Source organism: Megachile rotundata, chromosome 7 (genome assembly GCF_050947335.1).
Source record: "Megachile rotundata isolate GNS110a chromosome 7, iyMegRotu1, whole genome shotgun sequence".
NCBI classification, from domain to species: Eukaryota; Metazoa; Arthropoda; class Insecta; order Hymenoptera; family Megachilidae; genus Megachile; species Megachile rotundata.
The window spans coordinates 14136171-14157242 of NC_134989.1; the positions used below are offsets into that span (position 1 = coordinate 14136171).

Below are 21072 nucleotides of genomic sequence, written 5' to 3' on the forward strand. Positions count from 1 at the left end.
GTTATTTCCTTTGCTTCCTTTTAGAAAACTCAATCAGACAGATATTCAAAATATTGTTATAAGAATTAATTTCAAAATTAAGTTAATTCCTTTGCTTCCTTTTAGAAAACTCAAGCAGACAAATATTCAAAATATAATTATAAAACTTAAGTTCAAAATTAAGTTAATTCCTTTGCTACCTTTTAGAACATTCGAGGAGACAGATATTCAAAATATTATTATAAAAATTAAGTTCAAAATTAAGTTCTTTCCTTTGCTTCCTTTTAGAACACTCAAGCAGACAGATATTCAAAATATAGTTATAAAAATTAATTTCAAAATTAAGTTAATTCCTTTGCTACCTTTTAGAACACTCGAGGAGACAGATACCCAAAATATGATTATAAAAATTAATTTCAAAATTAAGTTAATTAAGTTGTAAATATAAAAATTTATGAAGTACTTCTTTTCGAGATGTTTACTTTTTTAATAACACTATTTTTTATGTGGAAGATAAGTACTTGCAGTTCATGAAGCTTGAGACCTTTGCAATTTTGCTAGTTTAAAAGTTTGAGACTTGAGAAATCTCATGAGTTTGAGATTTTGAAAGATTTGAGCAGTAGCTTTGCAATTTAAAGATTGAGACTTTGAGTCTCAAATCTTCAGAATTTTTCAAACTTGGGATTTAAGAGGATTTGAGGCTTTGGAACTTTAGTTTGAGACTCTGGAACTTTGCTCCCACTTTCGAAAACGTTTATCTTACCCCATCTCACACTGTCTACCAAAATCCCAAAATCTCAAACTTTCCCACAATATAAAAAATCCCAACATATCAATGCCCTAAAATTGTAAAGTCAGTCGCAGATATTTATGATAAAAAAATATATTCGTAAATAAACGCGTATCAAGCGATAATTAATTGTTATTTATAAACTTAACGTGTGAAAAATCGCAGCGGCCCTGAGCCCCCTCTACACGCGGCAACCAGGAAACAGTAGAGCAGTACATTCGAAAAACGTATAACACGGTGGCGCGTGAAGCTTCGTGTCGATGAATCAATTGTATCGAATCGATGATAATTTCTCGAGGATTTCGAAAAATACTAATTATAAAGAGGGGCGATCGGGGGAGGCAGATTGGAGGGGGGCACAAATCATTTGGCGGTGGCGTCAACGAATATAGGCACGAACTTATCACGGTAGATAACGCTTTTCAAAGGTGATACAGCTTATGATTATTCCTATAATAGTCGCGTACGTGGAATCTTATCAATAGATTCGAAGCGCGTTACGATAAAGTCGTTCTCGGACAAGTCGAAGATTCGCGGATTTCGAATTGAGACGCAAAATCCCGACAGGACCGCGTCAGACACTTTCGAAATTCGTGCACGATGGCGACGACCGGACCGCGCAAACGAACCGGCGACAAACCGGCGAACAACGAGGAGTTTCTGGTCAATTACCGAGACGGGCGTTACAACATACACGACTTCCTCAGGTACCATCCTGGCGGGAAGAAGGTCTTCGAATATTACCAAAATCGAAGTCTCGACAGTGCTTTCGATCACAATCCTCACTCCAAAGCGGCCTTCCACTTGTTCGAAGAATTCAAATTGAACAACGAGGAGAAGTACCAGGAGTACGAAGTAAGTTGAGGAACCACGTGTTCTTCGCTGCATTCGATTTTTCAATCGACACGTATTGGGCACAAACCTCGTAATAGCTTGACTTTAAACATTTATAGAATCTCATCGACTGGAACGCGCCTATACTTCGTCAAGTGGGTACGTTGGGTGATCGATACTGGGAATGGGTCAATTTGCCGGTCAACAGGCAGATCCGACTGTTTCAGTCGAATTATTTGGAAATTTTATCGATCACGCCTTGGTACTTGATTCCGATCATCTGGATACCTGTGTGCGTTGCCTTCCTCTGTCTGGGGTGGGTGCAAGCCCCCGAGGATCACTCTGGTAATATTTTTTTATTCTTGCAAATTTTATGATTTGTTGCAAATTTTCAATGCAATTGCCAATACCATCATGTTTCAAATATAGTGTAATGCCTTTGAACGAAGTTAAAATTTGTTACATAATACGAAAATCGGTTAACTATTTCTATCCGTCAGAGCTTCTTTCTGTTAACATAAATTACCATCGAGGTCACGAAGCAAAAGAAAGTCTTGGCATCTAAAAAATTCATGCTAAATATTTCAGAGGGTATAGACAGTTGTCTTCTCTTTGTTTCACGCCAACAAAGGTGAAAACTTATTAAAGTGTACTAACTGTACTTCTTCCACATATCTGTTATCGTTCAATTTCGTATCATAAATCAGTAACGAAATCTTAATACCATTTTTCGGCAAAACGATAAAATTGACTCATGTTTCACCCTGATCACCACGCGGCAATAAGCTTTGACCTTGAATTTTGAGGTCAAGATCAAGTCAACTTTTCTTTCGAGAATTATGGAAACTATAAATATTATTATAAACTTAATCTGTGTCGTTTAAAAATACGAATTACCGAAACTGCACGAGCTGACATAATGGGGACCATATGTGTAGATACAAAATTTACAAGCGTTTGAAATATTCTAAATTTAAAACGTTTCGAGCTGAAAACGTTTCAAGGTTGAAGCATTCCAAGCTTTAAGTGCTCCGAGTTTCCGCGGTTCCAAGGTTCAAGAGTTTGTGAAGTCTTGAATTTGAAACTAAAGCTTCATTAAGCTTCATAATTAATTAACAATTAATCTGATCTTAAAACTTTTAGGAAACTTATTGCTCCAAGCTGCGGTCTCATACGTATTCGGATTATTTCTATGGACCGTGATGGAATACGTGCTGCATCGCAAACTCTTTCACTTTAAGCCACCAGCTAATTCAAAAATACTTATTTCCTTGCATTTTTTACTTCACGGTATTCATCACAAGGTAAAACCATTAATTTCATGTGGTAACTAAAAATATAAGGGTTACTTTATTTTAGACGCCATTCGATGACAGAAGATTGGTATTTCCCCCCTTTCCCGGGTTATTAACGACGAGATTAGTGTTAGCCTTGTATCGAACACTTTTTCCACCAGCGATGGTTTATTTTATTATTGCGGGTACAGCGACAGGTACTATAACAATATTCTTATATTTATTTTATTAATAATATAAATCATAATTTGAACGTGAAATAATTTATCCTTAGGCTACTTGTGTTACGACTTAACTCATTACTATTTACATCACGGTGCGCCGACGTTTGGAACGTATTTTTATAATTTGAAAAGGAATCACAACTATCACCATTTCTCGCATCATGAGTTAGGTAATATTCTTCTAGATAATAATCCACGAAACGCTTCACAAATGTGTTTCATATTGTATTCTTCTGTATTGTATTGTTTTCTTTTTCTCAGGTTTTGGTATCAGTAGTAAAATATGGGACTACGTGTTTGGAACGAGCATTTCTTTGAGAAAATTGCTGAAACCGATAGAGTGGTGAAATGACTCAATAATTGTACATAAAAATACGCTTTATGAATTCCTTGCAATTGCAAAACAAAACTCGCAAATTGCAATTTAACATTAATTTATCGAAGATAGTAGCTTTAAGTACAAAAAAGGAACAAAACGAAGAACAGGACCAGATCTAGATTAATAAAGCTATTTACCGCGTTACGCAGTATTACTAGTGCCTAAACAAACGGATATTTTAAGTACATAATACGTGTATAACGTATACTTATTTTTGATAAAAATAATTTGAGCATATTAATAAAAAAGTCAATATCAATAATTACATAAATGCCATTGAAATTGATAACTGATAATACTAGTGACAAATCACAAATAAATAAGACTAACATTTGCTGCCAATGTCATGTACATCTGGTACCTTAAATTTCCCATATGGGATTATAATTGTTTCACATGCTCTAAAACATGAAATTGTCATGTTAACTTAAAAATAGTATACTATAGACCAGTTTACAGTGGTCTATAATTACATTAGTTTATCACACATTATTTTCTAACAAAAAGTGACTTGTAATATTGATATACGTATTAAGGTCCTTCTACTTTCACAGTTTTTCTACCCATACTCAATTGTGGGAAGGTACTCTTATTAGTAGGAGGATTTAGTCTAGAAGAAAGATGAACAAACGCTTCGAACAAGCTAACTCTGTCCATAACGTTTACTTCATAATGTTTCAGTTTTTCTCTAGTACACCAATTTGCAGCCTTACTCGCTGTATTCTCCAAACTGTGAGAATCTTCTTCAGCTTTTGTTCGGTTTCCAACAACGATCACAGTTATTTCTTTCTTATCTTTATTTTTGTCAATGTCTTTCTTCAATGGGAAAAGTACATCTAAGGATTCTGGCTTCGCAGTGTCATAAACTAATACATAACCATCAGCAAAACCAAGATAATGCCGGGGTAGTTGCTGGTTATTTGCATTACTCTGAAGAGATTCTAGTCCTGCCGTGTCATAAAACCGTACTTTTTCTTTAGTACCACGGTCTGTTTCTATGTTCGCAACATAAATATCCTCGATTGTTGGATGAATTTCCTGTTATATTATAAAATGTTAATTGTACTATAATGATTTAATTTGATGTTAAGAAATAAATTTACAAATCATCGTATATTACGGGAATGTGTTATTTTGCAGTACGTTGTATACAAACATAACCTAAACTCTTACTGTCTTGACATTGACGTTTCCATATATGAGCTGTTCCAATAACGCTGTCTTGCCTACTCCTTTCATTCCACAAACAACTACTTTCGTTGTTTTTCCCATATTTAACTTTCCTTTTGATCTACATATACTATCAGATTGTTTTTACCCTCACAAGTAAACATTAGAAAAAAAGAAGAATAATTCATTATTCTTCATGCCTGAATCTAGTAACCGAAGGATGACAGGCGTTTTTCTAGGGGAAATATGTAGGACTTGACTTTACCGAGATGCGCAATCTTTCTAAATATTTGATATTCCTATCGTAAATAAACATTAATAGTTTTTACATACTTTTGTCTAGTATATATCAAGTTTATTTATTTCGCTTAAAAATACTCTTAACATTTCACAAATGCTTTGAGAATATAAATCATATAGTTATTCTAAGAATATAGAATTTATACATATAAAATTCACTTGTCATTTTACGAACTATCAAACTATTTCTTTAGAAAAAGTAAAATATTTAAGTGCTAATACATACAAATATTATATTGGAATGATTAAACTGTTCCATTATGAACATATTTACAACATATATAAGTGTTCTAAGAAATCGTTCTTCGCCGTAAATACATTTAAATGTATTCTGGACATTTTATCCTCAACTATCACTTTCCTTTATACATACAACTTGTTTCATCTTTCTTATATTATCATAAACAAAACTTATATTTTTTTTATAATTAAATTTATATATTTATATTGTACTTCTTTCCATCTCAGATTAATTAAATCTTCACATAGATTCTTTGTTTTTGCATTATTCGCCTCTGTTTGCAATTTTGAATCTCCTTTTATCATGTACCAATAATGGTAAATTTCAAATGCATCTCCTTGCACTTATCAGGATTTTAAGCACCTCAAATTTCTTACAAGTCAATTGGAAGTAGACATCGTTCCAAGATGTCTAACTTTATGCTAGAAATGGACAAACCAAAGCACATCTTTATCTCAGATATAATCATTACCACGTTACTTCCTTCACGTGGCATTTCATGTAACTTATGGTTTAGCTGTTTGTTTTGTTTGTTCTTCTGGTTTTGTATCATCAGCCAGAAGAGCATTCAGATCTAAGTCTTGAAAATTCACAGAATGTTGACTTGAGCCTAAAATTATAGGTATAATACAAAAAGGATTCATCAACATAGTAAAATAATATACATACCTGCATGTGCGAGAAAAAGATCTTTTAAAAATCCTAATTCTTTTGTGAGCATTTTAATTTTCTCCTCGAGCAATTCATTTTCTGTTTTCAGCTGATTTACACGTTCCAATGTTTGCTGAGTACGTAATTTACTTTTAACTCTTGAACGTTTCACAGCCTGCAGAATATATTAATATTAGTGAGTCAAATAAATGTGTACTCTTTATTTTGGATGAACTTATCAAACCAAGATTTACTTGATTATTTCTGTCTCTGCGCCTTCTGTAGTCTTCATCATCTTCTTCTTCTGAAATTTGTCGCTTCCTTTTATTTGCAGATGTGCTATTTTCTTTATTTTTTGGAGCCATCTGTAATCAGTCATTATACAAAAACTCCAAAATTAATACATCTTTATTAAATTTATAAAATACAACCTAATAATTTCATGCATACTATTATCATTATATCAGTAATAAAAACGTTAATTATACGTACTGTCTTTTATCAAATTATTCTACTTACAAAAAGTATATTAAATTTCTAAATAAAATGTATAGTAAATCAGTTTTTTAAATTATAGTTAATTACTTGCTGTATAATGTTTATGTACATGCACACTTCAATAATACTACTACAAACATACCACAAACATACATTGAATAGTGCGTCACATAAATCAGGGTCAATGTTTTTAGGACACGTAATATGCTCTAAACGTTTAAGTTTGTGAAACATCATTGAATGATGAAAGATGTCGTACTTTATACAATCCAATTTACTCACCTTTATGTTTTATGAAAATATTTACATTCAATCTCATTAAATAGGCTCTTAAAACTGAAAAAATTCACACTGTAATTGCCAGCAAGTTACCATAGGTATCACTGTAAAACACAATTCAGATACGTCATGTAGATGATGCAATGCTTGCAGGTGATATACCGAGGAAACATGGACTGCACTCTACCGGTACTTCTTTGTACTTTATAGACAACACATTGTAAACAAACGTAATCTTCATTATCGATACAATGTCTTTTTTTATTAAAATTAATATTTCGATTCCACTGTAACCGTACCTTATATTACAGGTACTATATACATATAACGATCGAATGTTTTCGTAATAATGATAAACTGATAAACCATAAACAGTTTTACAAAATGTAGGTTACTTACAAATACAACCTTAAAATTAAAATTATTTTTCAGTGTTACCGCAATTGTTCTTTCGTCATAATGATTGTTATTTATTCACTTTCGGAGGCACCTTCACCACTACCACTGCCTGATCCACTACCACTGCCTGATCCACTTCCACTGCCTGATCCACTACCACTACCAGAACCACTTCCGCTACCACTAGGTGATCTTGATCTTGATCTTGAAACAGATCTCGATTTTGACCTAGATTTTGAACTTGACGGTGATACAGATCGAGATTTCGCTGGAGATGCCGAACGGGATTTAGCTGGAGATCCAGATCGGGATTTGACTGGAGATGCTGATCTAGACTTAGCTGGAGACCCTGATCGGGATTTAACTGGAGATCCTGATCTGGATTTAGCTGGAGACCTTGATCGAGATTTAGCTGGAGAGCCAGATCTAGATTTAGCTGGAGATCCAGATCTAGACTCAGCTGGAGATCCAGATCGAGATTTAGCTGGTGATCCAGAACGAGATCTTGAAGCTGATTTTGAGCGGGATCTTGATTTAGAAGAATTTCTAGACTGTGGTGTACCGGATCTTGATCTTGATTTACTATGTGATCTAGAAGGGGATTGCGATTCAGAGCGCGAGCGAGAAGCAGATCTCGATTTCGATGGCGATTGAGAACGAGATTTTGATGGTGACTGAGAACGGGATTTTGATCTTGAACCAGATTTTGAACGGGAACGTGACTTTCTACTGGATGCTCGAGAAGAGGCTCGGGAAGAAGCTCTAGATTCACGTTCATTTTCGGATCCTTCTAAAAAAGATTACAAATAATCATTTTATAAATTATTTTACAAAGTGTATAGAATTAATAAAATTTAAAAAATGTAATATTACTAACCTCTTTCTTCTGCTTTCTCAACCTCTTGTTGAGGTTCTTCTTCTTCTTCCTCTTCCTCTTCTTCATCTTCATCTTCTTCTCCTGGTGGTTCTAGTTGCTTCTCCCTGTACCTTTGCATCTTAAACTCATTAGCATTCAGAGGTCGATGTCTAACTATCAACCTTGTATTATTTGGTTGTTGACCAACTTTTTGACGACGTTTACTAAGACGTACTCGCGTTTCCAGTTCGTTATAATACACCTACAATTAATAAGTGAAATTATAAAAATCTTATATCATTTATTATTTTGAATAAATAATATTCAACATACCCCATCTTGTCTGATAACAAGGAAATAATTTTCTTCATATCCTTTTGAAGCTTTACTTTTAACATTCCAGTTATATTCTCTAGCCATTTTATACTCATATTCTTCATCATCTGCATAATCAATTCCAGCTGTGAAGTCCCTCCTACGTTTATCTAAGGTTTCTTCTAGAGGTAAGAAGTATGCTACAAATTGTTCACCACTTTCATCCATTACACCCCTAAAACAATACACATGTTATATTTTTTGTACACATTGCAAACAAGTAACTTCAAAATATAATTTACCGAATCATAGCTTGAGACATCTCTTCAATCTGAGCTGGCACAGAACGGCCAGTTGGAGCTGGGTCAGAATCAAATATAACTTGTGCACAGGGATATTTCCATAACTAAAAATAATACATAAGAATGCTATAGAAAAGTTTGAATATTTTAACTATTTAAAATAAAGATTATTGTTCCTATATACCTTAAAGTCAGGGAATACTGGCAAAATTTCTACAGGTACCACATTTGCTTTACTGTAATGTCTTTCAATTGATTTCTTATTGTCTTCAAATGTTTTCTCTATAGCTTTGATTTGACTCTCACGATCCATATATAATGTTTCTTCCTAAAAGTATGAGTATGAAAATAAAATTTCATGCAATGAAAATATAGAATTACAGTAGAAATATAAGTATATTAACTCACCTTGAAATTTTTCTTAATACTATAACCAACTTTAGCTTCAACCTTATCAACAGTTTGTGGTTGAAATCTGGTTTGTTCTGTAGAAATATATTCAGTACGTCTAAGCCAAGACACACTTCTGGCATGATGTCTGGATCTTTTAGAATCTTGTGGAGTAAGAACATCTTCTTCCAGAAGTTTTTCATCAGCAGGATCCAACTGTGCATTCACATCTCCAGCATATGTATCTTTATTGATAAGATCAATCTCCACACCCAAATCATGTTCTGTCAATACCTCATATTTATAATTACGTTCCAATGAGGTTGGATTATACTGAATAAATCTAGAAATATTCTTCAATTATAAATTACCCAAAACACTTTTAATACATAAACATATGAAACTTACCGGGTGGATTCAAAAGGATATGTAATAAATTTGGGATCAAACGGTATATCAGGCAAAGTATTACAATATTTAACTCTACAGATTAATTCAGATCTGAAATAAAAATGTTGCAAAGGACACGATTATATTAAATAATTTAAGGTTAAGGTTTTTAATCCTTACCTTTTCTCTGCTGGCCTAACCGCACGTTTATCTCTTTCGGCGGCATTGCCATTAGTCTGAATTGTTGGAGCCATGTTCGATTAATGAATGAAACTTAATTATATTTTATATACATTCCAAATAATTTTTATTCAACACAACTGCACACAAGTAAATTTCATTTTGTGTATGTAAATATATATATTTATTTATACATCGCGAAGCAGAATGAAATAAGCTCCTCCAACGCCATCTACCTAGCAAATAGTACTCAAATTTAAAATGAAATTATGCAGTTCCTAATAAATGTGGAAATTACAGAACATAATACACTTTAACTGTTTTAATAATTTAGATCACGGTACGACATACACATAGTTATAATATCTTTTATATAATATGTCTTATGACCTAATTGTTAGCATTGCTTTCGAAGATGAAACGGTACAGTAAAATAAAATGTTGAGGTTAACAAATTTTAATAAATATTACTTATGATATCGTGGTTACATTGTAATTATACTTAAAAAATGTAGCAGAAGTTTGACATTTTATATGATTTTAGTACGCAGGCGTTCGTTCAACTACAGTATTGATTTGAATGCGCAATATCACGTAGCTATGGTCTCATTTCGAAATGCGGACATTGCTGCTGTTAACTAGTCAAATTGCCGTGTACGGAAGGTATTGTTTCTGACTTATTGTAATAAACAAAAAGGTGTTCGACAAAAAGGAAATTGGAAAACATGGTAGGACCAAATGTTTCTTTGTGACTAACCGTTTCGGAAGGTGGGACAACACAGGGCGCATCCTTTAGGACACCTTCCGAACACGAGCGAGTAAATACGGAACTCGCAACGCTTTGTAAGGTGAGCTGCAAGAGTATACTTACTATATGCAAACTTAATAAACTCAATACCGAAAAGACGAAAAATGTAATATCTATACCCCACAAGTGAGCAACCTATATAAATGTAATTAAAATGCCTTCGAAACTGGCGCCAAATTTCAAATGCATGGCGGGTAAAAATAAAATTACATTTACAGTATAAGAATGTGAAAGCTTTAATTTAACATTTGATTTATAATTAATAGGCACAATTTTATACAAATATTTTGAACTTTGTAGGTGTATCCTGTAAGCCCTGTAACGGGGCCCGGGGCAGCAAGGTCCGTATGGGAATTAAGTCCCGATCCCGACATGGTCGGGCATCTACCAAATACTCCAATTTCTAGCACCACTCATCAAAATCATAGATCTACTAAGGGTTCTGAATTGCAGCAGAGAAATGGCCCTGATGATAATATTTATGCCGACGAAACTGCTCCCGGCCAAACGCCATCTAATGAAACCAAACAAATTTTTGAACTTCTTAGATCCGGGTTAGATTGCTTTATCATCATTTTATCCGTACAATAGAAGATTAACCTGAGAAATAATAGAAAAATTTAATATGTTTATTTAGTGAAATTACGGCCGTAGATGAATTAGTAGAAAAGAATGGTTTAAGCGTATTGAGCGCAAGGGATGAATGGGGATATACTCCTGCCCATTGGGCTGCTTTGGATGGAAATATTGAAGTTAGTATAATTATTTTTATGAACTAAAAATTAGTATATTTTTTAAAAAACATTGTTATACAATAGGTAATGAGATACTTAATAGAACGAAATGGACCAGTAGATCTTTCTTGCCTCGGAACTCAAGGACCACGACCAATACATTGGGCTTGCCGAAAGGGTCATAGCGCGATAGTTCAACTGTTACTGAAGGTACTTAAACGAAATAAAGCACAGAAAAATTATAACTATATCTCACGAATTTGTTATAGGCGGGAGTTGCTGTTAATGCAGCAGATTTTAAAGGTTTAACTCCTCTGATGACTGCTTGTATGTTCGGAAAATTTGCAACGGCGGCATTTCTATTAGGGTCCGGTGCATTAGGACACTTAACGGATATAAACGGCGACACTGCCCTTCATTGGGCTGCGTATAAAGGTCATGCAGAATTGATAAGGTTACTTATGTACAGTGGAGTAGATTTACAAAAGCCAGATTATTTTGGATCTACACCATTGCACTTGGCGTGTCTTTCTGGTAACATTAGTTGCGTTAAGATATTGTGTGAGAAGAGTAAAATTGAATTAGAACCCCGTGATAAGAACGGTAAAACACCATTGCAATTGGCGAAAAGTCATAGACATTCGGAAATCATAAGGATACTTCAAGCTGAACAGAAACGAAGGTCTAGGTGGATTCCACCTATCAATGAACTTTGGTTTGTATTATTTTCATCTTCCGCATCTTCTGTACTTTGTTCGTTAATATATTAACGTATAATTATTTTGAAGGGCATTATTATTCGGTGGTGCTGGGAACAGTAAAGGTCCTATATTATTATTTATGATATCTGTCCTCTTATGGGGATATCCAATGTATTTATTAAAATGCATCCCGTTAACGTGGAATCTTCTACGCGGTAGTCATTACTGCTTCATTTATTGGAATATTGTTATGTGGATTTCGTGGATTGTAGCAAACAGAAGAGACCCTGGTTACATACCACAGAACAGCGAAACCTATTACAGAGCAATTAAACAAGTACTATTTTACAATGTTGACCATGTGTAGTATCAAATACTATGTAATGTGATATGCACATAATTATTTTTATTCTAGATCCCATACTTTGATAAATGGAAGAAAAGAAACGTGTTGTTATCTCGATTATGTCACAGTTGTAGATGTTTCAGACCACTAAGAGCTAAACATTGCAGAATATGTAATAGATGTGTTACGTATTTTGATCACCATTGTCCATTTATATACAACTGTGTGGGTTTAAGAAATAGGTAAATTATAAAATTATATACACAGCTTATATCTGGATGGTTATTACTTATTAACAAATCATGATTACAGAATGTGGTTTTTCCTGTTTGTAATGTGCATAGCAATAAATTGTTCATTTACAATTTACTTTGCTTGCTACTGTATGGCAATTGAAGGGATCCAATTACTATACGTATTGGGTGTAATAGAAGCTTTGGTGTTCTGTGGACTTGGATGGATTTTAACATGCACTTCGGTAATTGTAAAATATAATTTTCTATTACTTACGATAGTTATCCGAATTCGTAATTAACTATGTTTTTTTTATGTAGGTATTACATGCTTGTATGAACTTGACAACGAACGAAATGTTTAATTATAAACGATATTCATATTTAAGAGATAAAAAAGGAAGATACTTGAATCCATTTAGTAGAGGTCCTGTTCTTAATTTTATCGAGTTCTTTCTTTGCCCTCCAAATCACCAGGCAAATGATCCTCAAAATTACCAAATACTTTCAGAAGATATCATGTGAGCTATTACAAAATCACTATTTTAATAGCAATATTCCACTTCTAAAAATAAAAATATTTGATTATACAATTACATAATTATACAATATCTGCACTCAACTTACCAATGCCTTTAATATTATCGCTTTTTATATATAATATTAAACATACAACATAATGATTCAATAAATAATTTATTAACTTACATTAAAAAAATTTATTACACCTTTAAGATCATACTTATAAATTTCTAAAAAATTGACTGAACATGATTTTAAATATAGTCTTGTAAATGGAATTGTAAATAATATTAATTCTTCGATATCTACTATCGTTATAATATAAAATCGATATATCATTGTATAAGTATCAAATTGATATATACAAATAATTTTCAAAACAATGTATATAATTTGCACTTGTAAAATGTAAAATATATCTTTGGTAAAATGTACTGCGTCTTTTAATATAATTAAAATATACTTAAACGTATAGTCTATATAATTAAGTTCTATGTATTGTATATAAACAATACTAATCTAGACGTATTAAAAATGATTCATTTGTATAAAACTTTTTATCTAAAATGAAGACGTCTTGCGCGATTCTTGAATGTAAAAGAAAACGTTTACTTTAATTCATAGCAAAAATCGTAATTTGGGGGTGGATCCGGAATAGCCGGTGGTTCTTGGGGAATATCGAGTCCCTCTGCGTCTAAAAGTCTCAATTTAATATCCATAGATAATAATGTCTCCAAATCATTTTCTGCTTCTTTACTGGTCATTCTATTACCTGTACATAAACACTTTTATGTTTAAAGAAAATATCGCATAATACATATAGAACGTATATTACATACCGAGTAAGGCATTGATACCATCGGTCCAATAATCGAAAACTTGTTCATCAGGTGCAACAAAATCTAGGCTTGAAACTTCTACAGAATCCAAAATTAAAGAGAACGCTAACTGATGTGTGGTTTTGCGTCGCTGTAAATCTTTCATGTGTGGACAGTCTCTGCCAGTTAGTAAACCACGAATTTCAACGACGGCTAATTTTGTAGGAAGTTCGTCTATCGTTGGCACTGATTTCTCATCGCAATCGCCATAATGGAATACCTTATGATTTGGTGAAAGCCGAACGTACCAAAACTTGTCCTTAATTCTCTGTTCAAAATTAAAGTACATATTACAAATTCAAAATTATTGAGAATAAATCAGTCCATTACAATTTTACAAAATTAAAGAAGTACCTGTCCTCTAGCACTGTATTTCATAAACCTGGTACCTTCTACCAAGAAACCTAAACGTTGTTGTTGAATAAGATCTAAAATTTCGGGTGTAATTTGTTCTCTAAGTTCGACGATTGGTCTTGCATGACTTTCCCATTCCTCTCTACTAGTTCGTTCTTGTTGCCAAAGATTGGTAATCGTTGAATATGTCAATTGTTGTAACTTGTTTTTAAATTTATCTAATCCCGTGGGTTTAAATTGAAGTGCTCTAGTAATTTGTTCTCTTACAACAGAAAATACTTTTACAAAATCTTCTGTGGTCGCTCTCATTTCTTTCCAGGTTTTGTTCAAAAGAACAATACATACACAATAAAATTCTTCAAATGGGTGGTCATGAGTGAAAAACATAGGATGATATGATTGACCTTGTTCACTAGGAGCTTCCCCAATTCGCAATACCTAATTAAATTATCTAATAATTTATGCTGATTTAAATAATTATTTTGTGTTATTTTGTACTACTTACTTCACAAAGTAATTTGACAAGTTCCACACTTGTTCTGCCAAAAGGACATTCATGTTCATCTGCTCTGCAAGAGTTTTCTAGTACAACTTTCGTATAAGCTTCTGTATGATTGCGTGCAAAATAAACCATGCAATCTAGAGCAAGCATTCCAGGAGGAGTTTCCGTAAAATCAAGTGCTGGATTAATATCATATTTAAAGCCCAACTTTTTATAATCTTTGGCAAAGAGACCCTGCTTACGAGCAGTTACATCTCCACCTATTGCACCTTCTGTATCAAAAGCAATCCTTCTGAGTTCTTTAATTTTATCATGTGCATCTTGATCTTGGGGATCCATTTTTGTCATCATACGTTGTTCCCACAAGCTTAACATTAATGTTTGCAGTACATATAACTGATGAGCCATTTCTGCACCAACCTACATTGCAATAAAATTTAATAAATTTTTATATACATTAATAAAATGGTAAATGCATTAATATTTCATACTTGACCAGTGGACTGTATAACATTCGTTAGGAAAACATTCCTAACTTGCTTAGATTGAAGAGTTGCAGCAACAGCTCTACGTTTAGATAGATCAGCCTTAAGAAATAATGCATTTATCAAAGCTATTGCATTCTGCTGGATTTGAGGACGCATACTTTGCAGATGCATTACTAAGTTGGGAAAAGTCACTTCTTTTTCAACTTGCCCATACTTTCCAGAAGAATTTAATACTATATTTTCAAGAATACTAAGTGAAGCTTCAATAATACTGGTATCTTGTGTAACAGCCTGATTGTTTACATAGCTTGCCACTTTGTTAATGAAAGGTGTTTCCAATATATCCCATGAAATAATTCCATGATCCATAAGTTCCACAAATGATTGAAGCGAATATGCAAGTGCATTACCTTTATATTTTTCACCTTCTACCTATAAAAGAATATATTTTATAAATAAAGCTGTATAAATGACGATTTATTAAAGTTCATTGTATATTACCTGTGATATAATTAAATGTAATCCTTGCTTATTAATAAATTCTAATGCAAATGTCATATCTGTGCTAAGAGTACTTAGTTTTTGCAAGGCTGCAGTTTTTTCCTCCATAGTCCCATTATTAAGTTTTGTTAAAATATCACGAGCAGTTTTAGAAGGAGAAAATTCTAATCTTAAAATACTACCATTCTTTACCTCATTACGATTCTTTTCTGTGATGTAATTTTGATTATTGCTTTCAGAAAATTGTAATGAATAAGACTCAGGGTCAGAAAGACCCCATCCATTGCACAGTTCCTATTAGAAATTAAAATGTTACCTCAGTTTAGTCATACTTCAATAATTTTTGAGATAAACAACAAGGTGGACAGAGGGGTAGTACAATCATATATTTTGTTCTAAATACCTGAATAATCCCAGTGAGTGGTTGCCTTTGATTAAACTCAATAAGTTGTGGCACTTGTTCCGTCATTTGGACGGCGATTTTCACGATATTAGAATCCTTTTGGACCGGCATTTTTAATGTTTTTCGTGATATATGACGTTTCCTGACACTGGGCTTTCGGCCGACCTACGCCTTTTCTTCACTTCTTCAATGGGTTCGAAACCCACACATTCCAAGTTCGGACAAATAGTACCTGGAGTGACCGATAGACAGCGCAGGACTACTCTCCCAGCATCTAGCTGGTAAAACAGGCAAGGCAACTGAACTCTAACCCGACTCTAACCCGTCTCTAATCCGATTTGAACCCGATTTGAACCCTATTTGAACCCTCGATGGAAACTTAGTCATTAATGAATTTCCTTCCCTCCCTTGTCTAAAAAAGCAAAATAATGTTGTACTAACTTCTTAGTTATATGTTTAGTGAAAATGATGTTAATTCGTGAACCATTGCAGTCCGAATCCGTTAAACCACTTGGTAGCATTGTTGCAAACAGTTACAATGGCGTTCAATTTGGCTGCTTTTTCATACATCGTGGCTTTAATTGTAGATGCTTTTTTAATATTCTTTGCAATATTTCATGTACGTGCAAATCACAAAAGATGATGACTATTTTTGACACAAAATATTAACTAAAACCGTCAATATGAATGGTCATTGCAAATTATTTCTAACCTTAGTGTTTCAAATCTGTAGAGTAATTCATAATTAAAGACATTAAATTTTTCAGGTTATAGCATTTGATGAATTAAAGACTGGTTATAAAAATCCCATTGAACAATGTAACAGTTTAAATCCGGTAAGACTTTAAAATATCTTATAACCTCGCTTATTTCAAATTCATGATGACAATCTTAAATAGTGCTTAATTTACTATATGAATATTGATATTTCAGCTAGTTATTCCAGAATATGGTTTACACATATTAATTAACTTTTTATTTTTAATCAGTGGGCAATGGTTCTCATTGCTTCTAAATATTCCATTAATAATATATCATTTATGGCAATATTTCCATAGACCTGTTATGTCTAAACCGGGTCTTTATGATCCTACTAGTATAATGAATGCTCAAGTTCTGACGACTCACCAAAGAGAAGGATGGATTAAACTTGCGTTTTACCTTTTATCATTTTTCTATTATTTGTATGGGTAAGTAAATATCGTTTTGAAAATAGTATTCATAATTTAAAACATTTCAGATAACATTATATGAACTTGTTTTTATTTCAGCATGATCAGTTCATTAATTCATTGAAGAAAATATCTCTTATTGTATTTTCAATAACTTTCTATGTTGGTTTTTAGCATGTACAAGTCAGTCTGTGAATAAGTGGAGGGATATTCAATATGTTAAATTGTTAAGATTTTTTAAAATAAAGCTTAGTGTTTGCATACCAGTTGTTTCCACTTTATTGTATTTAATTATAAAGTAATTATTTAAAATAGTTAACAAGGTAACTTACATGAAATACTTTGGTTTATTTATCTATTACCATACAGGGCACACATTATGTGTACATATATGTATGTGTTTGCAAATATACAGGTATATCTTTTTTGTAATAGATATTATTCTGAGTACGTAATTCAGACTCGTTAAACAAATAGTTCATTTTAAATTTCATATTACTCTTTACAAAAAATCACTTTGCGCGCGCACTAAACTCGAAGCACAAATAAATTAAACGTATGATGGCAAACTCATTTTCCTAAAACCCGATGCACACGAATGATGTTTCGCCGTGCGATTTCGCTGCGATCATATATTTTTCTTTGTTTTCTCAATCAAAAGTAACGAAGATAGACATATGATTGCAGCGGAATCGCACGGAAAAAATTCGCTCGTGTGCATCGGGTCTAATTTCACGGTTGTGTCTTCACGAGCAGCTAAGCGTGGCCATGTGTCATGTTAGATTCTAACCTTAATCTCTATAGCTAATAAGTATCAATAAATATATATATAAGTGTACTTTCAAAATACGCAAAGTATTTATTTATGAAACAAATCAAATTTACTACACTGCTGTATTAAAGTCAATAATATTTATTATACAAAAATGCCGACTATTAGCATTAAACGTGACCTATTATTCACAGCCTTGAAAAGAACATATTGTAAGTTAAGTTTATTCAATGAAAATTTTATCATATTTTTGTAATCAAACGTTATTAGTAATATCAATCAAATTTTTTAATTAATATAATTAATATATAGTTTCTTCAAATTTCATTTATTTTTCAGCGGATGAAGAATTCCAAGATTTGTGTTTCAAATTTGGCTTAGAATTGGATGAAGTGGTATATACATATAAATTAATATTACTTAACATGTATCATCAATATAAATTAATCTCTTATATATTTTTTGTTATGTATAAATAACATTGAACATTAATGTCTAGACAACGGAGAAGCAAATAATAATGAAAGAACAAGGTGTAGTAGAAAATGCAGGAACATCAGAGGAAATTATATATAAAATTGATATCCCAGCAAATAGACACGATTTATTATGCTTAGAGAGTTTAAGTGTTGGACTTCTCATATTTTTAAATGAGTATGTATATTAATTTTATGAATTATATTTCATTACATTACAGTCATATTATAGTACTAATCTTTCTTGATCTTTTGTAATTGATATATGTATTTTGAAATATTTTAACACAGGCTAGATATTCCACGATACACAGCAATATTACCAAATACTGGACCTCAAAAAATTGTAATGACAGAACAGGTATATAATTTATATAACTACTATAATTAAATTAATCATGAAAATAAAAAATTAAACCATAATACTTTGTAGAATGATAAAATAGTTTCATTTATGTTTATTATTTTCAGTGTTTAAAAATCAGAGGACACATAGTTGCAGCTGTCTTACGTGATATTACATTCACAAAGGATTCATATGATAGTTTCATTGATTTGCAAGACAAACTGCATCAAAATATAGGTAGAAAACGAAGTTTAGTATCCATTGGTACGCATGACCTAGATACCATTAAAGGCCCATTTCTATATGATGCAAAATCGCCAGCTGACATTTCTTTTATACCTCTTAATCAAGATAAAGAATATACTGGAGAAGGAATTATGAACTTATACGCTGTAAGTATATTTAAATTTTAATATAGTTTGTACTTGTTTCAGATTACATTTTATACTAACAATTATTTTACAGAATCATGCACAGTTGAAACAATACTTGCACATCATAAAGGATAGTCCAGTTTATCCAATAATAACAGATAGTAATGGAATTGTTTTATCTCTGCCACCTATTATTAATGGAGATCACTCAAAAATTACACTTGATACTAAAAACGTACTGATTGAATGTACTGCAACGGATCTTACAAAGGTATATATAATAGTAACATTTTTATTAAACAAGAAATAAATACACATTATGGAAATGAACAAAATTTATAGGCAAAGATAGCATTGGATACTATAGTTTGTGCTTTTAGTCAATACTGTAAACAAAAATACACGGTAGAAACAGTAGAGATCGTATATCCCGATAAACGTGTATTTCATTATCCGGATTTGAAATACCGTATTGAGGAAATTGATTGTAAAAAAGCAATGGATTACATTGGTGTAAAACAAACACCGGAAGAAGTAGCAGATTTGCTTTCTCGAATGTCGTTAAAGACATTTGTTAAAGCAAATAATAAACTAGACGTTGAAATACCTCCTACTAGACACGATGTAATACATGCATGTGATATTTACGAAGATATTGCTATAGCATACGGATATAATAACATTAAGAAAACTATACCATATTTATCTACGATCGCGGAAGAGGTATATATAAATTTCATTCATTATTAAATTTACTAAATTTGAAGTAAATTTGCTTATAATATTTTTTTCTTCTACATTTTATATTTAGTTTCCGCTAAATAAATTATCCGATCATCTGCGTATAGAATTGGCTTGTTCTGGATTTACAGAAGCATTAACTTTCTCGTTGGTAGGTAAAATTCTTAGCGGTACGATATTTTTGATTGTACAATGTAGTTAAATTATTTGACAAAACAGGTTGATTTTCTTTGCAGTGTTCGCGTGAAGATATATCAGATAAATTAGGTCATAAATTGGAAAATATACCGGCAGTTCATATATCAAACCCAAAAACATCAGAATTTCAGGTATGCGTGTATGTATGCATATACGTTTTATTCGAGATATACAATAATAATATTATTGTCTTCATGTAATGATTTTACAGGTGGCACGTACTACTTTGTTACCAGGTTTATTAAAAACACTAGCCGCAAATAAAAAGATGCCGCTACCTCATAAATTATTTGAAGTTTCCGATGTAGTATTAAAAGATGATACCGTAGAAGTTGGAGCGCGAAATAATCGACATTTGTGTGTGGTATACTGTAATAAATCTGATGGTTTTGAAACGATACACGGTTTACTGGATAGAATATTACAAGTATTAGAAGTACCGTGGAGTTCAAACAAAGATGAAAATGGATATTATCTTCGCGCTGCCGACGGTAAGAATTATTTGATTAGAAATATAAAGAATAATGATTTAAAGTGTGTTAAAGTTTGTACCTCATTCTGTATAATTATTCCAGATCCGACTTTCTTTCCTCATCGTTGTGCAGAAATAGTATGTTACAACAAGGTGATAGGAAAAATGGGTATTTTGCATCCAGACGTATTATCAAAATTTGATCTAAGTATGCCCTGCTCTGTATTAGAAATTGATATTGAACCATTTTTATAACATGCACAGCAAATTATTTTGTATTTATCATGGATTTCAATAAATAACGTGTCTTTCTACTTTTATGTAAGAACTTAATAAAAATGTAAATAGTTTTCATAATGCAATATATATCACGAGTATATAATTTATTGTATATCAAGCCTATAATTTATTGTATATTACTTTTTAATTTCCCTTTACCCTCATCATCAATAAGTTAATATGGTTCCAAAGTTCGTGATTAATTTTTCTTGTCTTAACTAAGTAATTATCGTCGTAAAATCTTTGGAACTCTACTACCATGTTTATCGCATTGATAGCATTGAATTTTCAAAAATATAC

At 32.3% G+C, this 21072-nt stretch overlaps 7 protein-coding genes across 18 annotated transcripts; 3 read left to right on the forward strand and 4 right to left on the reverse strand.

Moving 5' to 3' along the window:
- The first annotated feature begins 356 nt into the window (after nt 1–356).
- On the forward strand, nt 357–3605 carry Fa2h (Fatty acid 2-hydroxylase). Of its 2 annotated transcripts, XM_012279601.2 has the most exons (6): nt 357–1624; nt 1723–1948; nt 2747–2907; nt 2963–3095; nt 3173–3292; nt 3384–3605. In XM_012279601.2, the coding sequence occupies exons 1-6, from the start codon at nt 1370–1372 to the stop codon at nt 3467–3469; spliced, it is 981 nt and encodes a 326-aa protein (XP_012134991.2). In that variant the 5' UTR covers nt 357–1369; the 3' UTR covers nt 3470–3605. The 2 variants fall into 2 exon arrangements, with proteins under 2 accessions (XP_012134991.2, XP_076389315.1); XM_076533200.1 differs by having other exon boundaries at nt 916–1624; nt 3173–3605.
- kappaB-Ras (NFKB inhibitor interacting Ras like 1) lies at nt 3108–4809 on the reverse strand. Its single transcript, XM_003700771.3, has 2 exons — nt 4675–4809; nt 3108–4539 (listed from the first exon to the last, which is right to left on the reverse strand). Exons 1-2 carry the CDS (start codon nt 4771–4773, stop codon nt 4033–4035), a joined length of 606 nt encoding a protein of 201 aa, XP_003700819.1. The 5' UTR covers nt 4774–4809; the 3' UTR covers nt 3108–4032.
- An 865-nt stretch (nt 4810–5674) lies between these two features.
- Nucleotides 5675–6794, reverse strand: Irbp18 (Inverted repeat binding protein 18 kDa). Of its 4 annotated transcripts, none has more exons than XM_012279602.2 (4): nt 6644–6794; nt 6118–6228; nt 5882–6038; nt 5675–5822 (listed from the first exon to the last, which is right to left on the reverse strand). In XM_012279602.2, the coding sequence occupies exons 2-4, from the start codon at nt 6226–6228 to the stop codon at nt 5719–5721; spliced, it is 372 nt and encodes a 123-aa protein (XP_012134992.1). In that variant the 5' UTR covers nt 6644–6794; the 3' UTR covers nt 5675–5718. The 4 variants fall into 4 exon arrangements, with proteins under 4 accessions (XP_012134992.1, XP_003700820.3, XP_012134993.1 ...); XM_003700772.3 differs by lacking the exon at nt 6644–6794 and adding an exon at nt 6449–6635; XM_012279603.2 differs by lacking the exon at nt 6644–6794 and adding an exon at nt 6383–6499.
- An 86-nt stretch (nt 6795–6880) lies between these two features.
- atms (RNA polymerase II-associated factor 1-like protein antimeros) lies at nt 6881–9699 on the reverse strand. 3 transcript variants are annotated; one of them, XM_012279626.2, is made up of 8 exons: nt 9473–9699; nt 9311–9403; nt 8921–9245; nt 8697–8840; nt 8513–8616; nt 8229–8445; nt 7917–8157; nt 6881–7826 (listed from the first exon to the last, which is right to left on the reverse strand). In XM_012279626.2, the coding sequence occupies exons 1-8, from the start codon at nt 9544–9546 to the stop codon at nt 7111–7113; spliced, it is 1914 nt and encodes a 637-aa protein (XP_012135016.1). In that variant the 5' UTR covers nt 9547–9699; the 3' UTR covers nt 6881–7110. The 3 variants fall into 3 exon arrangements, with proteins under 3 accessions (XP_012135016.1, XP_012135015.1, XP_012135017.1); XM_012279625.2 differs by having other exon boundaries at nt 6881–7829; XM_012279627.2 differs by lacking the exon at nt 9311–9403 and having other exon boundaries at nt 6881–7829.
- A 792-nt stretch (nt 9700–10491) lies between these two features.
- Nucleotides 10492–16239, reverse strand: Ced-12 (engulfment and cell motility Ced-12). Of its 3 annotated transcripts, XR_013038668.1 has the most exons (9): nt 15943–16239; nt 15540–15833; nt 15042–15470; nt 14554–14970; nt 14049–14486; nt 13656–13962; nt 13003–13588; nt 12572–12859; nt 10492–10880 (listed from the first exon to the last, which is right to left on the reverse strand). XR_013038668.1 is itself a non-coding variant. In XM_012279621.2 (7 exons), the coding sequence occupies exons 1-7, from the start codon at nt 16051–16053 to the stop codon at nt 13425–13427; spliced, it is 2160 nt and encodes a 719-aa protein (XP_012135011.1). In that variant the 5' UTR covers nt 16054–16239; the 3' UTR covers nt 12999–13424. The 3 variants fall into 3 exon arrangements, 1 of the variants encoding a protein (XP_012135011.1); XR_013038667.1 differs by having other exon boundaries at nt 10492–12859; XM_012279621.2 differs by lacking the exons at nt 10492–10880; nt 12572–12859 and having other exon boundaries at nt 12999–13588.
- A 7-nt stretch (nt 16240–16246) lies between these two features.
- Nucleotides 16247–17380, forward strand: cni (protein cornichon). Of its 2 annotated transcripts, none has more exons than XM_012279620.2 (4): nt 16247–16632; nt 16710–16778; nt 16876–17132; nt 17214–17380. In XM_012279620.2, exons 1-4 carry the CDS (start codon nt 16630–16632, stop codon nt 17236–17238), a joined length of 354 nt encoding a protein of 117 aa, XP_012135010.1. In that variant the 5' UTR covers nt 16247–16629; the 3' UTR covers nt 17239–17380. The 2 variants fall into 2 exon arrangements, with proteins under 2 accessions (XP_012135010.1, XP_003700824.2); XM_003700776.3 differs by having other exon boundaries at nt 16247–16561.
- Nucleotides 17381–17677: 297 nt separating this feature from the next.
- On the forward strand, nt 17678–20884 carry beta-PheRS (phenylalanine--tRNA ligase beta subunit). 3 transcript variants are annotated; one of them, XM_003700777.3, is made up of 11 exons: nt 17679–18098; nt 18226–18281; nt 18386–18540; nt 18654–18723; nt 18834–19100; nt 19174–19353; nt 19425–19805; nt 19894–19974; nt 20060–20152; nt 20233–20512; nt 20597–20884. In XM_003700777.3, the coding sequence occupies exons 1-11, from the start codon at nt 18041–18043 to the stop codon at nt 20746–20748; spliced, it is 1773 nt and encodes a 590-aa protein (XP_003700825.2). In that variant the 5' UTR covers nt 17679–18040; the 3' UTR covers nt 20749–20884. The 3 variants fall into 3 exon arrangements, with proteins under 3 accessions (XP_076389314.1, XP_003700825.2, XP_076389313.1); XM_076533199.1 differs by lacking the exon at nt 19425–19805 and having other exon boundaries at nt 17678–18098; XM_076533198.1 differs by lacking the exons at nt 17679–18098; nt 18226–18281 and adding an exon at nt 18290–18313.
- The last annotated feature ends 188 nt before the right edge of the window (nt 20885–21072 follow it).